The following is a 22,966-nucleotide window of genomic DNA, read 5'->3' as shown; positions in this document are numbered from 1 at the left end:
GAAATATGTGAGATGTGTGGTTTATTTCAACTGCAAAGGTAAAGTATAAATTAAAATTATTGTGACAGATGTGAAGGGGAAGGAGAATTTATATGTGCATCACGTTTAGTCGATAAAACACTTCCGCAAAGGATACACCTGTGTATCCTCGCTCATGACTCCTCAGGAAGCCTCCTCACTCCTCGATTCTCGCCTCCTCGCGGTGCAATCAGAGAATTGAGATGTCCTTCAAGATGTCTGATCTCGATCGGTTTCCGGGTCATAGGATGGAGGACAGAGGAGCGAGAAAACGAGAAGGGATGAGAAAATAAGCAGCTTTGTTATTTCATCAGAACCAGAGAAAGGATCTATGATATTGTCTTTGAGAACCACTGCAACAGAGAACATGCACATAATAGCCTTTCGGTAACAATTGTATATTTGTTACCAACCTAATGTTGCATTATAGGATCTTAATCAAATATGTATTTGAATGGTCATTATCATATATGCAGCAAAATTCTCTAAAGGTAAAAGTAGTTCTGCATGTAGAGAACAGCAGAATAATAAAACACAGATCACCTTGGACCAGCAAAAGAACAACAACAAAAAACAGCCAAACAGGTTTAATTTTTATGTTGCATACGGTACACTATGTTGTATGTTGCATACTCAATTATTGTACTGTAACTATATTACATCCCTTCATCGTTTTAATCAAATATCATTTGATGGTCATTTTCATAACAAAACCTAATGGCATACACTAAGAAAATCATATGCCTTTTTAAGTTTAAGTTTGAATTTAATATAGGCCCATTTAGATTCACTTTTCTCATCTTGTATGGAAATCTTTTGGGCGTCATGTCCAATATTAACCTTAAAATGAACATGTTGGTGAATTCATATACTTAATAAAACACTCACATGGATTAGGGGAGCAATCACTCTGTGACGTCACAGAGCCTCGTCTTGAATAAGAGTGAGACAGTTAAACCAGGATAAATAAAGAACACTACTGAAACATGAAACTGCATGGTGACACTTTAAAAGAGTCTCTAAAGGAACTGACGTTTAGTTTATTTTCCTAAATGAGATTAACCGTTCTGGGCTACCTGGTTTCTGAGCAGTCTTTAGTAACGCCTGTCTGGACTTTCCCTTTTGCCAGTGACCAATGGGGGGCACGTACTGTTACAGAAACTCATGCTATAATGCAGGATTGGTCAGATCTTAAGGATATACTTTTGTCACAATATTTAATGTTCAGTGCAAATAGAAATTGCCACTATTCATTTAAACTTTTACTGCAGTTTTCATTGTTCTCACCATTTTTTTTTTTTTTTTCTGATTTGCCAGACAAGTTCATATAAATACAGTTTTTGTTATATTGATAGGCTATAAAAGTAGAAAAGACAACACACTGAAAAAAAGTTGCCTATACAATATACATGCAAAAATAGTAAAAATGCAGATGTGACAAAGGCTTTTTGTGGTAGAAAGTAATTTTCAAGCCTTGCTTAGAAAGGCTGAAGAGCATATCCAAATCAAATCTGTTTAGTGGCTTTGTCAATAATAGCCAGACATTTGTCTGTGTTTAAGGAGATGACGTAAACACTCATGAGTAAGTAGCGGCTCCTGACCATAAATTTAGGTGAGACAGTCACTGGCTTATAGCGCTAGCTAACATTATATAATTAATATATAATTGAGGTTATCATGTGATTTACGTTTTACATTATAATCGCTGAAAACACACAGACTCACTTTAGGCTGATGTCTTGTCCTTGCTTAGCCCATCCTGAGGGTGGCACTCTAATGTTGATTGACAGGTTATAAATAGCTTACACACACACACATAAAAATGTTGTCTTAAAATGACCTTAATGTAGTCTAGTATTTATTGCGTTCAAATGTTGATAGAATGTTAGGAATTGAGAAGAGAGGAAAATAAAGCCATATAGATGCAACAAATATAAAACACAATCGAATAGTTTACAAGCCATTCACATGCAATGCTCACAAAGCCAATTGAAGTCCAGCTCACACTCTTTGAATGTAATAAAACTTAATAAACTTCAAAACTCCTGAAATGTTTCCCATTTTGTGTGCCATATGCATCAGACGTTCAGCCAATAGTCCGTGCGCGTGACGTCTAAGGCTGAGACTAGGGATAGGGTTATGGCTAAGGTTAGGGTGTTGTTGGAACTTCTAGCTCTACCCATTGCAACCAGAGAGAGAGAGAGAGCTGGACGTCAAGCTCCAACCATTGGCTCTACATGAGCAGCCTCTCTTATAGGGATAGTAGTACACCCAAAAATGAAAATTAGCCCATGATTTACTCACCCTCAAGTCATCCTAGGTGTATATGACATTCTTCTTTCAGACAAATACAATCGGAGTTATATATAATAAAAAAAAAGTGCATCTCTCCATCATAAAAGTGCTCCATACGGCTTCAGAGGGTTAATAAAGGCCTTCTGAATAGATATGAATATGATATGAATATTTTTCTTACACAAATGCATCGCGGAGCACTTTTATGATGGATAGATGTACTTTTATGGACTTCAAAACAGAAACGGCCATTCACTGCCATTATCAAGCTTGGAAGAGCCAGGACATTTTTTTTTAATAATACTCAGATAGTATTCGTCTGAAAGAAGAATGTCACATGCACCTAGGATGACTTGAGGGTGAGTAAATGGGCTAATTTTCATTTTTGGGTAAACTATCCCTTTAACATGAGCACTTTTAAACCAAAGGATTTACATGTTCACTAATTTAGTACACTACTCCACAAATCCTCCTGCCTCAAGTTATACACTGATGGAGTTCACAATTAGACTTACTATTTACTGAACTGATGCAGACTAAACTGAAGCCATACAAGACATTTTAATACATCTCACTTTATGACTTAAAATAGTCTAGAAACGTATTATTTGTTGCAGAATGCTGAACACATGTATGAGTTAAATTTAGGATTGATTATTTAGAAGTTTATATAAAAGTCTATGTATTCAAGTGGATGTTTTAATGGGGCACTGCACAACCTGCCTCACCAGATGAGCCATGACTAAGTAAAACTATTTACTTGGTGATACAAAATAAAAAACAGCAAAACAGTACATCCACCACAACACTATTGGAAATGTTCACCCATGACACTTTGTAGCACAACACAGCAACTTTGTTTAACACAATTAAGGCGCCATCACATGACCCCCATGAAAGTCACTTGTTACAATGTCAGGTTTTTCTCCAGTGTGGATTTGTTTCTTTCGTTTCAAGTAGCTTGCTCTGGAATTAGGTTTCACACAGACATGAAATCTCCGATGCGATCTTAAATTGCAGAGCCATTTAAAACTCTTTCCACACCGAGAACACAAATAGGGTCTTTTGTCTGCATGACTTTTCAGGTGTATCTCTAAGTGTGATGGCAAAATAAATGTTTTATTACACCGATTACAATTAAATGGCCTTAGTCCAGAATGAATGCGCAGATGATTTTTGAAATTGCTCATCTTTGTAAACCTCTTGCCACACTCAGAACACTGTGATTTCTCTCCAAAATGAGTTTGCAGATGACTTTTAAGCTGTCGTAGATAAGCAAAACTCTTCTCACACTGAACACACATGTAAGGCCTGTCTCCAGTGTGAAGTCTCATGTGAGCCGTAAGGTTTCCTTTAAGTGCGAAACTTTTTCCACAAGGGCAGGAGAAAGGCCTTTCACCAGTGTGAATTCGCATGTGAATCTGAAGTTTTGATTTGCTTTCACAAATCCTTCCACAGTGATGGCAGGTAAAAGGCTTCTCATTGGTGTGCACACTTCTCATGTGACCATTAAGAAGTCCTTTATATCTGAAACTCATACCACACAGATGGCAACTGAAAGGCTTTTCTCCAGTGTGAAGTTTCATGTGATAATTAAGGAGTCCTTTATGAATGAAACTCTTTCCACACTGAGGGCAGGAGAAAGGCTTTTCTCCAGTGTGAATCTGTATGTGAATCTTAAGGTTTGATTTGCTTTCACAAATCCTTCCACAGTAATGGCACACAAAAGGCTTCTCATCAGTGTGAATATATCTCATGTGGCGACTAAGCTGTCCTTCAAGAATGAAACTCTTTCCACACTGAGGGCAGGTGAAAGGCCTCTCTCCAGTGTGAAGTCTCATGTGGTAGTTAAGGGATGTTTCATGTTTTAAACACTTTCCACATTGATGGCACTTGAAAGGCTTCTCCTCAGTGTGACATTTCATGTGTGCCTTAAGGTTGTTACTTATTTGAAACCCCTTTCCACATTGGTGACATTTGAAGGGCTTCTCTCCGGTGTGAATTATCACATGCCTGTTAAGGCGTGCTATGTCTTTGAAACTCTTTCCACACTGATGGCATATAAAATGGTTCTCTCTTGAGTGAATTTTCATGTGTAAATTAAGGGTCACTTTATGTATGAAACTCTTTCCACACTGATTACATGTGTAAGGCCTTTCTCCGGTGTGAATCCTCATGTGATCCCTCAAGGTCTTGCTTCGTATGTAACTTTTCCCACACTGATTACATGTGTAAGGCCTTTCTCCAGTGTGAATCCTCATGTGATCCCTTAAGGTCTTGCTTCGTGTGTAACTCTTTCCACACTGATCACACGTGTAAGGCTTCTCTCCCGTGTGAACTCTCATGTGGTTTTTAAGGCTTCCGTTTGTAGTGAAAATGTTCCCACACTGTTGGCATGTGAAAGGGCATTGTCCAGTGTGGTTTGCCTCGTGTTTTTTAAGGCTTTTTTCATAAGTGAAATTCCTGCCACACTGAGGACAGATGTAACACTTTTTAGATCCTGCCTTCCGAGATCTTTTTTGTGAGGACGCCCGTTCAGTCTGTGAGGAAAGTGTTTCTTCATGATGATCTTCCTCCTCCATTTCATTCAGTTCTTGACTCTCAACTTTCATCACCACCAGGTCTATGGTGAGATAAAAGAATAATTCAAGTTAACCCAGTTTAATGGCACAAAGTAACATCATAACATACAGAAATCAGGCAGCGTGCATACAGAATGCTCATATTCTGGTGACAAAATGTGCATCACGTGCACTGTACGCAGACACTCGCGTGTCTACTTTGGTCAAAGTATACTTTGGGCTTGACACCCTAAATGCAGAACCAGGCACTTTTTCTATACAGTGCTCTATATACACACACTTGAGATACAGAATGTACAATCATCAATCCAATTTTCCTATGTAATTATATATATTCTTCTAGTGTTTTGTATTAATCTAAACTCTTTGAATGTATGTTTCATCCTTACTTAATCAAGATCACATACTATGCGTGGTATCTGCGAGTTTCTATTTTAATTTCCTGAATGACCATTTACATTATATGTTGATGCCTATGCAGCACATGAATATTAGATACTTTCATTTTTCTTCATCAACACCCAATCAAATTACATATGCAAAACACCATGCTCGAAGACAAAGGATCGAAAACTTTCCCTCCGAAAGTTTAAGTTACCATTGGCTCACTGACCACCTGAGGTGTGATGCCATTATGGTTTAAAAGATCATCAATCACAAGATCACAGGCGGATTCAGTTTGTGCCAGGTAGCAGCCTTGTCTTTCCGATTATGAAAGATCCTCAGACTGTTATTTGTGGGTCACGTCCATTCACTGGATTCCCCAATCATGCAGAATTTGGCTACATGCTCTGAGAGAGTTACTTCCTATACCCTGGAAATGAACATTTCTTAGAATTAATAAACAATTAACACTGAGTGTTTGCTGGACGAAAAGGATAGCTGTGGTATTAATTATGCTACATCAAGTTAACTCTTACGGTCACATTTTAGATTAGGGTCCAATCCTCACTATTAACTATACCTTTTGCCTCAATAAACTCCTTAATTATTGCTTATTAATAGTTAGTAAGGTAGTTGTTAAGTTTAGGTGTTGAGTAAGGTATGTAGAATACGGTCATGCAGAATAAGGTATTATTTTTGTACTAATAAACAGCCAATATCCTACTAATATGCATGCTAATAAGCAACTAGTTAATAGTGAGAACTGGACCCAAGCTCAAGTGTTACCATTCTTACAGCTGTTATAAATATTTTTAATTAATTATAACTAGTTAAGTAATTAATTCAATTTTCCCTTTGGGCTAATTAATTAGTCATATTATATTAATGGCAAATAAGCAAGTCTAGATACCTGTAACAGTTATTTTATGATCATTTGGATCACTGATAAAATTGTTAGATTATAAAGCAGAACCCTTTTTACAAGGTTCCATGCTTTGAAAGTGCTATATAAATCCTTAATGTTGTTATACATACCCTTTTAAGTAATAGTCTATTACTATTAATTATTATTATATAAATCTGCCAGATCTTATAATACTTTATTGGGGACTTATAAAACTGACAACAAGTTGTTTCAATCAGGTATACTTTATTTTTTTTATTGGCAAAGGAAATTGTAGAAAAAAAATGACAATGCTCTAACAGTGATTACAGGGTTTGTACAGCGTTAGTGTTTATTGAGAAACTGTCTGATGGCGGTTTATCAACAACTTCACAAGAGGTTACATAGTTACGCCATTAGGTGGTGGCAAGGGACCGACTTTAAGAGTGAGTTAGTAGATTCATATCTATCTATAATGCATTTTTAATACATTTAACAGTACGTCTTTGTCACCTAGGAAGTGATTATTTTTTCATGTAGATTGACATGAAAAATAAAAGCTGGATCACATACCTGAAAACATGTGAGCAATATCACGCTCATAGCCATGCAAAATGGCTCAGTATCTATATCAAATGGGCTACAGCATTAATTTTATGTGAAAAGATTGTATTTGTGATTAAAAAAATAAACACTAATTTCATTTATACAGTATATAGTTTAAGTCAAATTCAAGTACTTCAAGCACTTTAAGCACCTTGTACGAACCATGTTAACTGAATACAGTATTAAATGGTATGACATCTGAATATCATTAAATACAGAAAAAAAATATATATTTATATCCATATATATATATATATATATATATATATATAAACACAAAATAATGTAGTTCCAGTGAAATATCTTATGATCTTATGTCCATCATTCATTATGTGTTTTGGTGTAACTGAGTTAGTGGCAGCTTCTCTCTGCAGATGATGAGGTGTGACAGCATCTGTCTGGGTAGAAAAACACAACTGTCACACTGAGTTTAGTCACACTGCCATTTGTTTAAGTAAAAGCAATTAGGTCAAACGTAGCTGTTGTGAATGTTATTACAGTTAGTAATGTTAAAATGAAGAAAAATAAAAAGATAAAATATCATGGGATAGATTTAAAGGGGGGGTACAATGGTGTTTCATGTATTCAGAGCTGTTTACAGTGTTAAAGAGATGGATTCTCATGCTTAACATGGCCAAAGTTTTTTAAAAATATTTTGGACGAATAACGGAGAATTTCTGTCCCGAAAATCTTACTTCCGGGTTGGTACAAGTTTCGGCTGGTTTTTTTTCGACCGTGGATCTAATGACGTAGACCAGAGTGGAACTCCTTATATGAGCATTTCTCCCGGAAAAGCTCGCCCGCGCACACGTCGACCAGAGGAGAGCGAGACCGCGCACATCAATGCGCTTCAACAGGAAATCATCGGCAGCGCTGCATAGTGTCTCCAAAGTGTGTTTTTGGATGTGAGGGAAAGCTTACCATGTTCAGCTTCCCAAAGAACCCAGCGTTAGGAACAGTGGATGCAGATTGTTTTTCCGGGGCAAAAACGAGTTGTGTAGACTGTTTGTTCCCTGCATTTTGACGATGAATGTTTTATAAACAAAGCCCAGATCGACGGATTCTCTCTATGGCTCTGGCTTCGCCCACACGGCCCGCCTCCAGACGCTCGGTTTTTTCCGGAAAGACTCGGTACACCCTATCTTTCTTTTATAAATATAATAAAACTAAAGACTTTTTGGAGATATGAAGGATGCAATACTACTCTATAGGTACTCAAGATTAACAGGAGATTGAGTGAAAATGAGCATTTCACCCCCCCTTTAATGTTTTTTGTGGACTAGGCATTTGCAAGGATAAACCCAAGTAATAACTAAAAATCTTCTAAATATGGATTATAAATCCAATATCTCTGTCACTTACTTGCTTAGTGGAGAAGAGGAGAGAAGTATCATCAACTGAACCAATCTTGTCACACTTACGTGCTCCGTTTAAAAACTAAGAAAAAAAATTACAGTATGTTTTCTAGGAAACCAGTTAAAATTTTAAATGTAAAATGTATAGATATTTTAAGAATGTTATTACCTGTTGAGAGTGTCAACCAGATGTGTAGTTGTATGGTTGAGATCCAGAAAATCAATAATGTGATGGCTTTGAAAAAAGTTTTTGAAAGTTAGATTAAAAAAACAACAAAACAAAACAAAACAAAAAAAAAAACAGGTGGGAATGAAGAACCCCCAAAGTCTTAATTTCAGCATAAAAGGTTTCCTGACACTCACAGAAAAAAAAGGTACAAAATCTGTCATGGTGGAAGCACCTATTCATAAGATACAACTCTGTACCTAAACGGTGCATATTGGTACCTTAAAAGTATTAGTACCTAAATTGTAGCCTACATGTTAGAACCTAAAAGGTATAAAAGTGTACCTTTTGAAAAGGTACCACCCCAGTGACAGCTTTTGTAACTTTTTTTCTGAGAGTGCAGAATGATATGGTTCTAAATAGAACTATGTTTAAAGAAAAATTAAAGATAATTCATCATTGGATCTGAAATTGGGGATGATAGTGGAGGTTAGTAGCAGATGAGAGCTACAAGTCAGGACCAGTGGTTAACAGCTTTTAATATCTAAACACAATGTAAACACACTTCTGAGGACTTCACATCATTCACTCAAGAGTGAATGAAAGACATAGATAACATGAGTACTACACAAATTAACCTGCAATCCATTAAACTGTTTTTAAATTGTATTTTTATTTAAGAAATATATTTGCCATGACAATGACAGCCTATTTAGCTAAATTTCCTAATTTTGTCTGTCCACATGAGGTGACCCACTCTGTGTTTAATTAGGTGTCACATGATTTTTTTTATCTTTTTGTTTAGAGGTCAACATTTTAATAATAAAAATAAATTACTTATGAACCAACCTGTATGATCCTCAGCATCTTCATTTTTCACTCTGAATTGTTCTGCAATACTTATGTCTTCGGTCTCCTCTTTAATAAATTCCATCTTGAAAACTTCTTTCTTGTTCCTGCATGTTTGGACATTTTGTCATGTTTAATATGAGGAAAACAATTAACGGAAAGGAATATAAAATATTAACCCAATGAATGCGCTTACTCACAGACAAATAACAATCATAAACAAGGAATTTACTAGCCAAACTATCAGGGTTCATGCAACGTCTTACAGTACAGTTGTCAAACACAAAAATATATCAATAAAACGGGTGTAATATAATGAAATAATCATTACTGAAGACAAGATTTAGAAAAAGGAAAATTGAAAGACAAGAGAGAAAACGGCAATTATCCATTGACTGAAAGCTGAACTGCAAAGCGTTACACGGCACCACACATAATAATTCGTTTACAAATGATTAATGCATTAAACGATTTGTATAAAATTAAACGCTTCAAATGCATAGGCGTTCAAAAACTCGAACCTTTGTTGAGCCAGAGGAGAACGGTCCAGCCTTATGATGTCATAACACCAGACCAAAATAAAAGTCCCGTCCACATATACTGCCTAAATCACAGAAAGTGCTTAAAAATGTACATGCCTAAAAGACTACATACAAATAATATGTCAAAGACATTCAGAGAAAAGCCTGACGTGTACTGACAACTATACATTATTTAATTCTCTTCTTTAGGTAGTGCCTTTCTAAAAGATACTAGTACTTGGGCCTATTCATTAGATAGCCTACTTGTACCTATTAAATAGACACTTCATTAGATACTACCTATTAAATAGAAACTAGTACTTATTAGATACTAGTCCAGTACTTATTCAATAGATACTAGAACTTATTTCAATTGTGACTAACAGACCTAACTATTCTATTGTTACTAACACATTTCAAATTTCTGCCATTGACTTCCATGGGGATCTGTCATTAGAATATCAACTATTCAGTTTTGACAATAATGTATTACAATTGTGACTACAACATATTTGTTATAGTGCTTATTTATTAGACACTCGTACATATTAAATATATACTAGTATTTATTTATTACATAGTATTTATTTATTAGATACTCATATCTAGTAGCCTACTTATTAATTAGTACTTATTGATTAGCTACTAGTAGTTATTCAATAGATACTACACATTTATTAAATATTACTAGTAATGATATTTTATTTTACTAGTAAGCTTTTTGGTAACACTTTATTTTAAGGGTCCAGAATTATGCATTAAACACACTAGTAATTAATGATTAACTTGTCCACACTAATGCATTACATTAGTTAAGCACGAACACACTTTCATGATTAACTTAACATACTCTAAGGGCATATTAGCCATTATTTACAATTTATTAAACATTTGATGGATCCACATTTTTTGTTTTTGTCACAAATGTGTACGTTAACTTTGAACACACCGCACAGGCGCACAGACTATCCGACAGCCTTATGGGAGAGTTGTGTCCTTCTTCTGTGCCTTAAGGAATATGGCGGGGAAAGAGTTAAAAAGGGAAACCAGAAGATATAGAACTGTGGATCAGAGACGCACAGATCAGCCCTAAAGTCACCCGAATTTAATGTTGAAATTAAATCATCCACCTGCCACCCACCCAAGCCAATGTTTTTCTCTGATTTAGATATCCGCACCTGATCATCACATTATTTAAGTATTCAAAATCTCAGCATTTAGCATGATATGGCTTTACTCCTTCAAATGAAATTCACATCACTGCAACTTCCTGAGAACACACACAGGAAATTAAATAAGTTCAGCACAAGCAAAGGAGCCAATATGCAAATTAGAGCCTGATTATAATTAAACTTTACACACATCAATATTTCCATCATAATTTTGGAAAACATTTATTAGAATGATTTCTGTTAAGCTTGTGTATATTCTATATGTGTATAATATAAATTTAATTTGCATTGTTGTTTAAGAGATATGCCTTGTTGGAAAAAGTAAGAGTAGCACACGTTTGTTGTGTTTTACAAAGTTCAGTGTCTTTATTAAAATAAAACACATTAATGATTTATCTCTCATCCACAGGCGACCGACCCACAAGTGTCCCAGGCTTTAAATCATTCCCTCTTTTGTGAATTTTCATGTGACACTTAAGGTGTCCTTTATGTATGAAACTCTTCCCAGGTGTAAGGTCTCTCTCCAGTGTGAATCCTCATGTGAGTCTTAAGGTTTCCTTTAGATGTGAAACTCATTTCACACTCAGGACAGGGGAAATGCTGCTCTTCGGGGTGAGCATTTTTATGAATGTTAAAGAATTTCTTATTTGTAAAAATCTTCCCACATCGAGTACATTTCAAATCGTTCTCTTTTTTGTGAGCTCTCATGTGAGAATTAAGATGTCCTTTATGTATGAAATTCTTTCCACACTGAGGGCAGGTGAAAGGCCTCTCTCCAGAGTGAATCTTCATGTGGCAAGCAAGGGATTCTTTCTGTTTGAAACCCTTTCCACATCGATGGCACTTGAAAAGTCTCTCCTCAGGGTGACATCTCATGTGTGCCTTAAGGTTGTGACTTATTTGAAACCCCTTTCCAAATTGATGGCACTTGAAAGGCTTCTCCGCAGTATGACTTATCAAGTGTTCCTTTAGGTCCTTTTTAAATTTAAACACCTTTTCACATAGGTAACATTCGTAGGGGCTCTTTCTGGAGTGAATTATCATGTGAATGTTAAGGCGTTTCACAGACATGAAACTCTGTCCACACTGATGGCATATAAAACGGTTCTCTCTTGAGTGAATTCTCATGTGCAAATCAAGGGTGATTTTACGTATAAAACTCATTCCACATTGATCACATGAGAAAGGCTTCTCTCCAGTGTGAATCCTCATGTGGTATTTCAAGTTTTGTGCTGTAGTGTACGCCTTTCCACACTGTTGACAGGTGAAATATCTTTTAGATCCTGCCGCCTTAACTCTTTTTTGTGAGGAAGACTTTTCAGGCTGTGAGCAAAGTTTATTATCAGTTATGAAATCATGTTTCTCATACTGTTGTGTCTCCTCCAATTCATTCAGTTCTCGACTCTCCTCTATAAGCGGCATCAGGTCTGAATGGTGGAAACAGAAAAATACAAGTTAACCTCAATTTCTTAAAGCAACAGATATCAAACAACTATTTGTATTCAATGTGCTAAAGGTTAATTCTGTCATCCTATTAATGAAAAATTAGCAAGTATATAAACCCGCAGCAGTTTTTAAGACAATTTGGATCAGGGGTTCCCATGTTCCTGTTTTAGCATAAACAATCATCGCTAGACAGTTAATGAACATAATCTTGCTAACATTTATAATTTATTTCCACCTGAAATGTTGCACGTATATGTAACAACAAGTATTATTCATGATGTACTTAAAATTATATTAAAAAATAATGTCAGAAAGATATCAGTTCTGCTGTTGTTCATAAATACCAGTAGTGATGTTGTACAATGAGGATGTTGTCATGTTGCCAGAAACAGCATTATCAATGTCCCAATGTGTAGTGAGCTAGGGTCCTTTACCATCCTTATCAGTGCCTGAATTCAAGTACAGATATACTGATTCGCGAGCTAGGGAGCTGAGTGAGACTATTTGTATACCATGTCTCCTTTATCTGCCACCCATTTCAGGTCTTGGGCTGTGTCCGAAATCGCCCCCCATACCCTTAAATAAGGCACTATTTGAAGGAACAGCCATTCACTCACTCGTTTTCATCAACTCCTTCAAGTGGACTATTATATTAGTGGAGTAATGTAGGGAATAGCAAATGAGGGTATAGGGGGCGCTTTCGGTCACAGCATTGGAGTCTCTAATAATGAGCTGATGACCTGAATCAGGTTTGATTAAGAAGACATGTAAAGTGTGCAGTGTTTGGGGGGCTCTAGGAATGATTTAGGCTACGTTTACACTGTCAGTCCAAATCCAATTATTTGTGTATCCGATTGGAATCTGATCAAAAATGATTGATGTCCACACTGTGTATCGCAACTTTTCAGATCCGATTGTTCAGATTTGTGTGTCCATGCAGCTCTTTCGTTTTCCTAAATATCTGCATTGCATATGCCAAAAACAATAACAACCGCAACATGGAGGGGTTTGCAATAGAGACGTTGTCTTATTTAAATTTTAAAACATGGGAATTTGTAAGCCGCCACGCTGGACTACCCGTCTTCTGAGGCATGAGCGGCAGAACCGGAGGCTGGTATGCACAGCTTCTTCCTGCGCTGTTGTCTCCGCCAGTTTCAAAATACAGTATGTCATATTGTCATTGTTTGCATATTGTCAAACAAAGCATTATTTCTGTATATTTCCTGTAACAATATCTGACGTATACATTTTTTTTACGTGGCGTGAGAAAGTCACATAAACCAATCCGATCAGAGCAGTCAGACTGAAACAGATTTCCAGAAATGCGTGAAATGCCAGAAATATGTGGATTTCAAACCACATATGGATGAAGGCTACTGTAGCTTGAAACGGATTTGTAAAAATTCATGTGATTTTTTGCTGTTCACATCGGATTTCAATCGGATATGCACAAAAATCGGATTTGGACTGACAGTCTGAATGTAGGCTTAGATCAGGGTTTCCTAATCCTGATCCTCGAATACCTTCAATGCACGTTATGTGTTTGATTTTTTTTATTTATTTTTTTGACTCCTGATTCAACTCATCAGCTAGTTATTAGAAACTTCAAAACCTGAAATGTGCGTGTCAGATAAGGGAAACATTCATTTAAACTGTGTACTGTTGTTTTACACCAGGACCAGGGTTGGCTTCTCAGCCAGATTACACCACTTCTCAGACATTCCATGATCTTGAGGCTCTATTAGCACCACAGTGTACTCCGTCTCACCCAGAAAAAGCACACAAGTTGTGAGAATGCAAGATTAACAAACACAAGACATGAAATACAATCCATGTTCCTTCTTTCTCTGAGGTGAATATCCGCTGTGTTCATCATAACAAGAAGTTATTATTGGTGCGTTCAAGTCCTCCTGGGAAGTTCGTACATACGAGGAGGGAAGTCGTGTTTACGACGGAAGGTGCGTTCAAGTCACTTTCGTCGGAGTAAGATGGCGGAGTACTTTCTCTTAATTAATTACACAAAAATGCAGTAAGGTTCTTAAACTCTTGTTCTAGAAAATGAAGAACAAAGAAATGTGCATCAGGAGTACTTTGTTTTTTTTATGTTTTTTGTTAATTTATGAAGCCACTGCCAACTTTATCGTTACATGTTGCATTGTTATATTATAATGCCATCATATTCTGTGCAGGCAATTAGCTTACTGCGCTGTAAATAGAAAAGCCTATACCACTGCTAAATAAGTATTGTGGTATTCCGCCATGTTTCTCAGTGACATGCCCACAACTTGAAAAGATCGGGGTTTAGAGAAAATCCGGAGCTCCCCACTGGTATTTACGACATTGTGGTGGCGTCCAAGTGTGTGCAACTCGTAAATATGATCTATACGAGATGACTTGAACGCACCATATATTCACATCCATCAACTATCATTCTGACTGTCATCAGACAAACTGAGTTGCGATCTGGAGATATTCAACTCAGTGAAGAAAGTAGCCTACACAGATACTTTTTTGGGACTTCTAGCTGCTTTATTTCATGTCACGTTTCTGTTCATCTTGATTTGAATTTTGATTTTGCTCACAACTTGTGTGCTTTTTTTGATGGAGTGAACTGCGATGCTAATAGAGTCACACGAATGTGCACGTTGCATAGCTGTGCACTGAAGACCAACGGCCAAGGTCAAGATTTTTCGCTAATTAATACTTTAAATTTCATACTGTATACCCCCAGAACACTTGGAATGTAAGACACGTGACGACTTTTGCATCTTTTTTAAAGAGCTTGATGCTGGTCGCTATTCACTGCCATTATATGGACGAGCGCGAGCAGGACATTTTTTTTTTATTCTCCTTTTGTGGTCCATAAAAGAAAGAATGGCATACGGCATTAGAACCGTAGAGGGTGAGTAATTTTCATTTTAGGGGGAACTATACCTTTAATGTATTATTTACATATGAATATATTAGCATTAATAACTCAAGTATTTTTATTTTATTTTTAAATGGAAAAATAAAATAATTACACCGTTTAATAGTTTTAACACCATTTCATGGTATTGATACAGACTACCTAAACTTTGGTATTGTGACAACACTAAGTGCTCTACTACATCTTGTAAATTTACTTTTATCTTTTTAAAAAGCATGGATTTAACCCCATATTCCACAGTGACTATCATGATGATTGATTTGGTGATTATGACATAACAGATTTTGTGATGATGACATAATAACAGATTTTGTGATGATGACATAAAGACAATTATGAATATTATTTTTAGCTAATCAGCTTTAATTGTGGAACTTGTGACTTGATTCTTCACATTCTTTAATAATTCAGATGTTCAGATAGTCAATTTAGATGACTTTTGAAAATTATCAATTATTTGCTTACATGTCAACATTTTAAAATGAAAAATGGTTTCTGAGTTCACATTTGAAAACCAACCTTTTTGTTCCTCAGTGTCTTCATGTTTCACTCTGAATGGTTCAGAAATGATCATGTCTTCAGTCTCCTCTTTAATAAATGCCATCTTGGAAAACTGTCACGTGGATCTCAGTTGTTTCACCAACTGTTTCTTGTTCCTGTATGTTTGGACATTTTCCATGTTTAAAATAAGGAAAACAGTCAATAAAAAAAAGATAAATCCAAACTTTATTTGTATTAATTAATGCACTTGCAGATAACAATCTTAAAAGAGCGATTTAGGAGACAAACTACCAGTTCATGTAATGCTTTAGTTCTATTAATTTTATTTAAATATAAAATAAAATGGGTGTATTATGATTAAATAATAATTTCTGAAGTGACGAAAAACGGCCAATAACTGAAAACTGAACCGTAAAGCATCACACGACAACTCACACAATAATCCATTCATTTCACAAACTATGAGTAAACGATTTGTATCAATTTAAACACCTCAAATATTTAAGCGTTCAAAAACTCAAACCTTTGTTGGGCCAGAGGAGAGCGGTGCAGCCTTATGATGTCATAACACCAGACCAAAATAAAAGTCCCCTACACATATACTGCCTAAAATCACAGGACGTGCATAGAAATGTAGGCTACATACAAGACTGCACACACATAACAAAATGTAATTCCAAGCGAAAATGAAAAGGGAATTCTTGAAGTACGCATTTAAAAACAAAATATTGTCAGCTGATTGTGTTGAAAATATGAAAACTATTAATGAAAGGGTGAGAAAAACATCTGGAACGCGAGATTCTGTCTAAAAGGTTGACATTTTGGTGCACCATACCTGATGACAACTTAGGGCACTTACTGTTACATAAACTCATCAATTATTTTCATGCTGTGACCCGGAAATGGTCTGAATTTTTTAAAATCACAACACTGAATCCTAATATAAGTAAAAATAACAATTACAAAAATAAGGTTTTCTTACCTGTTACATGTTTGAAGTTCCCCGTAATCGTATTTATTTTAAACTATTGTTTTATACCATGACCAGTTTATGACATAAAGTCTTGTTTTTTCAAACTTGTATATTTTCCCTGATTGTCCAGATTCGCCAAATAATTTCAGTTATTTCAAAAGGTCCTTACAGCCAGCAACCGAAACAAAATCCACAATGACACTGACCAAGCAAATAAATAGTAAACAATCAGTGGCGTAGCGCACATCTACGAAGCACAGGGGCCCCTGCCACCAGCAGTGATGTCATGTACTAGGCCTATTAAAATTTGTTGTGCAAACCTGCTGCAACAAACCACTGATACAGACTCCTCCATTTACACAAAGTAATTGATTTTTGCTTGCGGTGAAGTGAGTTATCATTGTATCATTTTTTACTATTAGGCCTAATAGGCTTCCATTATAGACAAGGCCTGTGTAGTGAAGGCTACGTAGCCTATAAAATTCCTTGCAGGAATACATTTCTTAAACGTGTAATAAAGTAAAACTCATTGCGATTATGGCAGACACACTACAAATGTTTAGGCTATTAATGTTGTTCACGCATACAGAAAACAGTAGCCTAGATCTAAATATACTCTCAGAATATTAAAAACAAGAAATAAATATTGTGAATCCAGCTTTAGTGTCCACACTGACATGATTACCTGTTGTAGTTTATCCAAGTTGTTTGCAGTGTGCACAAAAACAAGCCATCAGAGCAGAGGAGCAGTTTAATTAAACATCACTATTTCAGTCAGTGATTTCAGACCTCCAAAACCAAATTTGTGCGCATCAATTGATCATGCTTAAAGGGACAATGTGTAGTTTTTTTTAGGTATTTTATTATCTAAAATCAATATTTTTATTCTTAAATATGTCCTCAATGGTGTACAAATACCTCTGCCAATGATCTGACTTATCCTCGTAAACGAAGAACTTATTATCTTTATATACGTGGGACGGGTAGGTACACGGAGGCTTCCATGTAGTTCCGCCATTTATTAGGGCCCAAGCCCTGAAAGGGCGAAGGCCCTATTGTTTTCGGTAGGATTATTATTATTATTATTATTATTATTATTATTATTATTATTATTATTATTTTGTCAACCTTTCGGCCACTTTTGGGGCCCTTAACATGCTCGAAAACTCTTGAAATTTTGCACACAGGTCAGAACCTGCGGCCATCAGGGCCGGACTGAAGCTGGTACCCGGGCGTGGCAGGGGGGCTCGACAGCGCCCCCTGGAACGGGATCCGAACACTTGTCCATAAATCAGACACGCTTGCATGTAATAATATGAAACTCGGTACACATATAGAACTCATCGGGCCGAACAACTTTCGTGCTCTAAGTTTTACGCCAGCCCAACAGGAAGTCGGCTATTTAGGGTTGTTTGGAAACGCATGCTGTGGAATTGAATGTACTCCTCCTAGGGAATTCATCGATTCGCCTCCAAACTCGGTGTGCATGAAGTCAAGACATTGAGGATGCTAAATTGCGGACGGATTTTTGATATCTCGAACGGTTTGGCCGTGGCGAGGAAACGAATTTATGGCGAAAAAATGAAACAGGAAGTGTGTTATAACTTCTGCATACATTAACTGATCTTGATGAAACTTCAGCAGTGTGTTCGTTGTAAGAGGCCGATCGCACAGATGTGACTATTGTGAGTCAAAGTTATAGCGCCACCAACAGGCAGCAGGAAGTACATCACTATTAAAATGCTTTGAAATCACTGTCTTATTTTTACCAGATTTGCTTCAAATTTTATGTGTACAATGTAGACACACGGCAGATGTAAACCTGTGAAAGGATTATTGATATCTTAGATACTGTTGCCGTGGAAACGCATCAAACTTTAATATTCTTTTTTTATGCTTTTGAGACTCTTAACATACTTGAAATTGCATGAAACTCGACAGACACATCACATTTATTATCCAGTAGACATGTGCAAAGTTTCAGAAACGGGCGTGGTGAGGGGCTCAGTAGCGCCACCTTTAGTCATAAGTGGGGGTGTTAGTTTTATCAACAGCAACAAAACTTGGTATGTGTATTGTTCTCATCAAGACGGACAACTTTCTAATTTACATGAACCATCTCTGACCAACAGGAAGAGAGATATTTTGGTTTGAATGTGGATTTTCTGAAGAATTTTCTCTCCCTCTCTGTGTCTGTGTGTGTGTGAGGGGAGGGGGGGATTTGACTATTGCTTTTATATTGTTAATCAAGGTTTCAGGGGCTTTTGGGGTCCTTAACGTGCTCAAAAACTCTTGAAACTTTGCACACAGGTCAGAACCCACGGCCATCAGGGCCGGGCTGAAGCTGGGACCCGGGCGTGGCTGGGGGGCTCAACAGCGCCCCCTTGAACGGGGTTCTAAAACTTGATCCATATATCAAACACGCTCGCATGAATTAATATGAAACTCGGTACACATATAGATCTCATCGGGCCGAACAACTTTACCCCTGTCAAGTTTTACGCCAGCCCAACAGGAAGTCGGCTATTATGGGTTGTTTGGAAAACGCTTGCTGTGGAATGTGAAATACTCCTCCTAGAAAATTCACCGTGCCCCCTTCAAACTCGGTGTGGATGTAGTCAAGACATTGAGGATGCTAAATTGCGGACGGATTTTTGATATCTCGAACGGTTTGGCTGTGGCGAGGAATCGAATTTATGGCGAGAAAAGAGAAACACGGAAGTGGAATAACTTCTGCATACATTAACTGATCTTGATGAAACTTCAGCAGTGTGTTCGTGGTAAGAGGCCGATCAGATGGATGTAGCTATTGTGAGTCAAAGTTATAGCGCCACCAACTGGCAGCAGGAAGTGTGTCACTTTCAACATGCTTTTGACAAAAGTGGGGGGGTTAGTTTTAACTACAGTAAAGAAAAAATAGTTTGTATATTGTTCTCATCAAGCCGGACAACTTTCTAATTTACATTCAATAGCTCTGGCCATCAGGAAGTCAGATATTTTGGTCTGAATGTGGATTTTTTTGCAAAATCAGCCTCTGAATTTTTAGCCACTCCTCTTAAACTATTTATTTTATTCGTACCAAACTTTTTCAACATGATGAAACTACATTAAATATGCTAAATTGTGAATGGATAATAAATATCTCAAACGGTTTTGCTATGGCGAGGGATTAAATAATGTCCAAAAAGGAAACACTAAAAATCTTCTAAAAATGTAATTATATACCATTTATTTCTATATAAAAGTATACAAATATCACAACTAAACCCATTTTATTCTGTTTTTGCAATTCAAGAAGAATGAAAAAGTTAAAACAGGCTATTTAGTGCTATTTGGTTCAACAAAAAAGCAAACATAGGGCTATACTGCCCTCTTGTGTCCAAAAGGACATCAAAATAGTATATAAAACTTTTTACCAGGTAGGCCAATATTGTATTTAAATATACATGTATTAGGTATGTGTCTGAGGATATTTTCCCACCGGTTAATCGACGTGTGACACGAGTGGGTGCTTTTAAATCGCTAATATAATAGTGTAAGAAAAATAATGATAATGTTGCACACACAAATCACACACATGTGGGAAAGAATGATGCTTTTAAACAACACTAAACCGCCATTAGGTGTCGCCAGGCATCCATCTTAATAAGCGAGTCATTGATTCATTCGTTCAAACGATTCGTTCGAATGAGTCGATCATGATTAAGACAGATGTTTATGGATTGATCATTCAATCTTTGAGTCAACCGATTCGTTAAAAATGCTGAATCGTTCAGTTATGAGAAAACACGTGATGCGTGATGGTTCTGCCGTGATCTTTGTTTAACTATTTTCGCTGCTGAAACAGAACAAAAACAGTCAACATTGCATCTAAAATGTAAGTGACTTAATTGTAACTGTTTATTAACCTGTTGTATGAAATCTAGGGGTGGGAGAAAAAATTTATTCTTAGATGCATCGCGATGCGGACGTGGACGATTCTGAATCGATTCACAAATGTCAAAAAATCGATTCTCTAAAAAAATATTTTTCTAATAACGTAATATTGACGGAAGGCAAAAGGCGGAACTCTAAGCGGACATGCGTGCAGTCTGTGGCGCGCACATAACAGAGAAGTTTCTTCTGCTCACCAAGGCTGCATTTATTTGATTAAAAATACAAACAAAAACAGTAATATTGTAAAATATTATTCCAATTTAAAACAGCTGCTTTCTATTTTAATATATTTTAAACTGTTATTTATTCCTGTGATCAAAGCTGAGTTTTCAGCATCATTACTCCAGTCGTCACTGTCACATGATCCTTCAGAAATTATTCGAATATGATGATTGATACTCAAGAAACATTCATTATTATTTTAAATGTCGAAAACAGTTGTGTACAGTCTTTGATGAATAGAAAGTTCAAAAGAACAGCATTTATCTGAAATCTAAAGCTTTTGTAACGTTAAACACTACCGCTCAAAAGTTTTGGGTTAGTAATAATTAAAATTTTATTTTTGGGGGAAATAAATAAAATAAATCAGTACTTTTATTTATGAAGGATGAGTTAAACTGATCAACAGTTACAGTAAAGACATTTATAATGTTAAAAATATATATATTTGAAATATATGCTGTTCTTTTGAACTTTACATTCATCAAAGCATTTTGAAAAAAAAAAATCTGTACACAACTGTTTTCAACATTGAAAATAATAATGAATATTTATTGAGCATCAATCATCATATTAGTATGATTTCTGAAGGATCATGTGACACTGAAGACTGGAGTAATGATGCTGAAAACTCAACTTTGATCACAGAAATGAATTACTATGTAAAATATTTAAAAATTGAAAACAGCTGTTTTAAATTGGAATAATATTTCACAATATTACTGTTTTTGTTTGTATTTTTAATCAATAAATGCAGCCTTGGTGAGCAGAAGAGACTTCTCCTAAAAACATTAAAAATCTTACTGACCCCAAACTTTTGAACAATAATATATATATATATATATATATATATATATATATATATATATATATATATATACATATATATGTATGTGTGTGTATGTATGTATGTATGTATATATATATATATATATATATATATATAAATATAGCTGCGAGCAGCGATGGAGGGCCCAAGCCGGCGGTACCGCCACCCCGGTGCCTTTAGGGTTGCGGTGCCACCGGCTTGGGCCCGTAATCGCTGCTCGCAGCTATATTTATTAGGGCCCAAGCCCTGAAAGGGCGAAGGCCCTATTGTTTTCGGTAGGATTATTTATTATTATTATTATTATTCTTATTTTTCTGTCAACCTTTCGGGCACTTTTGAGACCCTTAACGTGCTCGAAAACTCTTGAAACTTTGCACACGGGTCAGAACCCGCGGCCATCAGGGCCGGGCTGAAGCTGGTACCCGGGCGTGGCAGGGGGGCTCGACAGCGCCCCCTTGAACGGGGTCCGAAAACTTGGTCCATAAATCAGACACGCTTGCATGTAATAATATGAAACTCGGTACACATATAGATCTCATCGGGCCGAACAACTTTCGTACTTTTACTTTTTACGCCAGCCCAACAGGAAGTCGGCTATTATGGGTTGTTTTGAAATGCATGCTGTGGAATTTAATGTACTCCTCCTAGAGAATTCATCCAATCGCCTCCAATCTCGGTCAGCATGAAGTCAAGACATTGAGGATGCTAAATTGCGGACGGATTTTTGATATCTCGAACGGTTTGGCCGTGGCAAGGAAACGAATTTATGGCGAATAAGGGACACAGGAAGTGTGTTATAACTTCAGCATACATTATCTGATCTTGATGAAACTTCAGCAGTGTGTTCGTTGTAAGAGGCCGAACACAAGGATGTGACTATTGTGAGTCAAAGTTATAACGCCACCAACTGGCAGCAGGAAGTGTGTCACTTTCAAAATGCTTTGAAATCACTCTCTTATTTTTACCCGATTTGCTTCAAACTTTATGTGTATAATGTAGACACACGGCAGATGTAGACCTGTGAAAGGATTATTGATATCTTAGATACTGTTGCCATGGCAACGCATCAAACTTTAATATTCTTTTTTGATGCTTTTGAGACTCTTAACATACTTGAAATTGCATGAAACTCGACAGACACATCACACTTATTATCCAGTAGACATGGGCAAAGTTTCAGAAACGGGCGTGGTGAGGGGCTCAGTAGCGCCACCTTTAGTCAAAAATGGGGGCTTAGTTTTACCTAGAATCACAAAACTTGGTATGTATATTGTTCTTATCGAGCCGGACAACTTTCTAATT

General features: G+C 36.5%; 2 protein-coding genes across 3 annotated transcripts; both read right to left on the bottom strand.

Moving 5' to 3' along the window:
* Positions 1-1,847: 1,847 nt before the first annotated feature.
* On the bottom strand, positions 1,848-9,702 carry LOC307173533 (uncharacterized protein). Its single transcript, XM_079896715.1, has 3 exons — positions 9,660-9,702; positions 9,139-9,245; positions 1,848-4,936 (listed from the first exon to the last, which is right to left on the bottom strand). Exons 2-3 carry the CDS (start codon positions 9,221-9,223, stop codon positions 3,183-3,185), a joined length of 1,839 nt encoding a protein of 612 aa, XP_079752841.1. The 5' UTR covers positions 9,224-9,245; positions 9,660-9,702; the 3' UTR covers positions 1,848-3,182.
* Positions 9,703-10,982: 1,280 nt separating this feature from the next.
* LOC307173541 (uncharacterized protein) lies at positions 10,983-16,299 on the bottom strand. Of its 2 annotated transcripts, XM_079896729.1 has the most exons (3): positions 16,231-16,299; positions 15,726-15,862; positions 10,983-12,258 (listed from the first exon to the last, which is right to left on the bottom strand). In XM_079896729.1, exons 2-3 carry the CDS (start codon positions 15,808-15,810, stop codon positions 11,318-11,320), a joined length of 1,026 nt encoding a protein of 341 aa, XP_079752855.1. In that variant the 5' UTR covers positions 15,811-15,862; positions 16,231-16,299; the 3' UTR covers positions 10,983-11,317. The 2 variants fall into 2 exon arrangements, with proteins under 2 accessions (XP_079752855.1, XP_079752854.1); XM_079896728.1 differs by lacking the exon at positions 16,231-16,299 and having other exon boundaries at positions 11,162-12,258; positions 15,726-15,883.
* Positions 16,300-22,966: the final 6,667 nt, after the last annotated feature.

The sequence above is a fragment of the Squalius cephalus genome (assembly GCF_949319135.1).
Source record: "Squalius cephalus genome assembly, chromosome: 16".
NCBI lineage: Eukaryota > Metazoa > Chordata > Actinopteri > Cypriniformes > Leuciscidae > Squalius > Squalius cephalus.
This window is presented reverse-complemented; position numbering and strand designations above follow the sequence as displayed.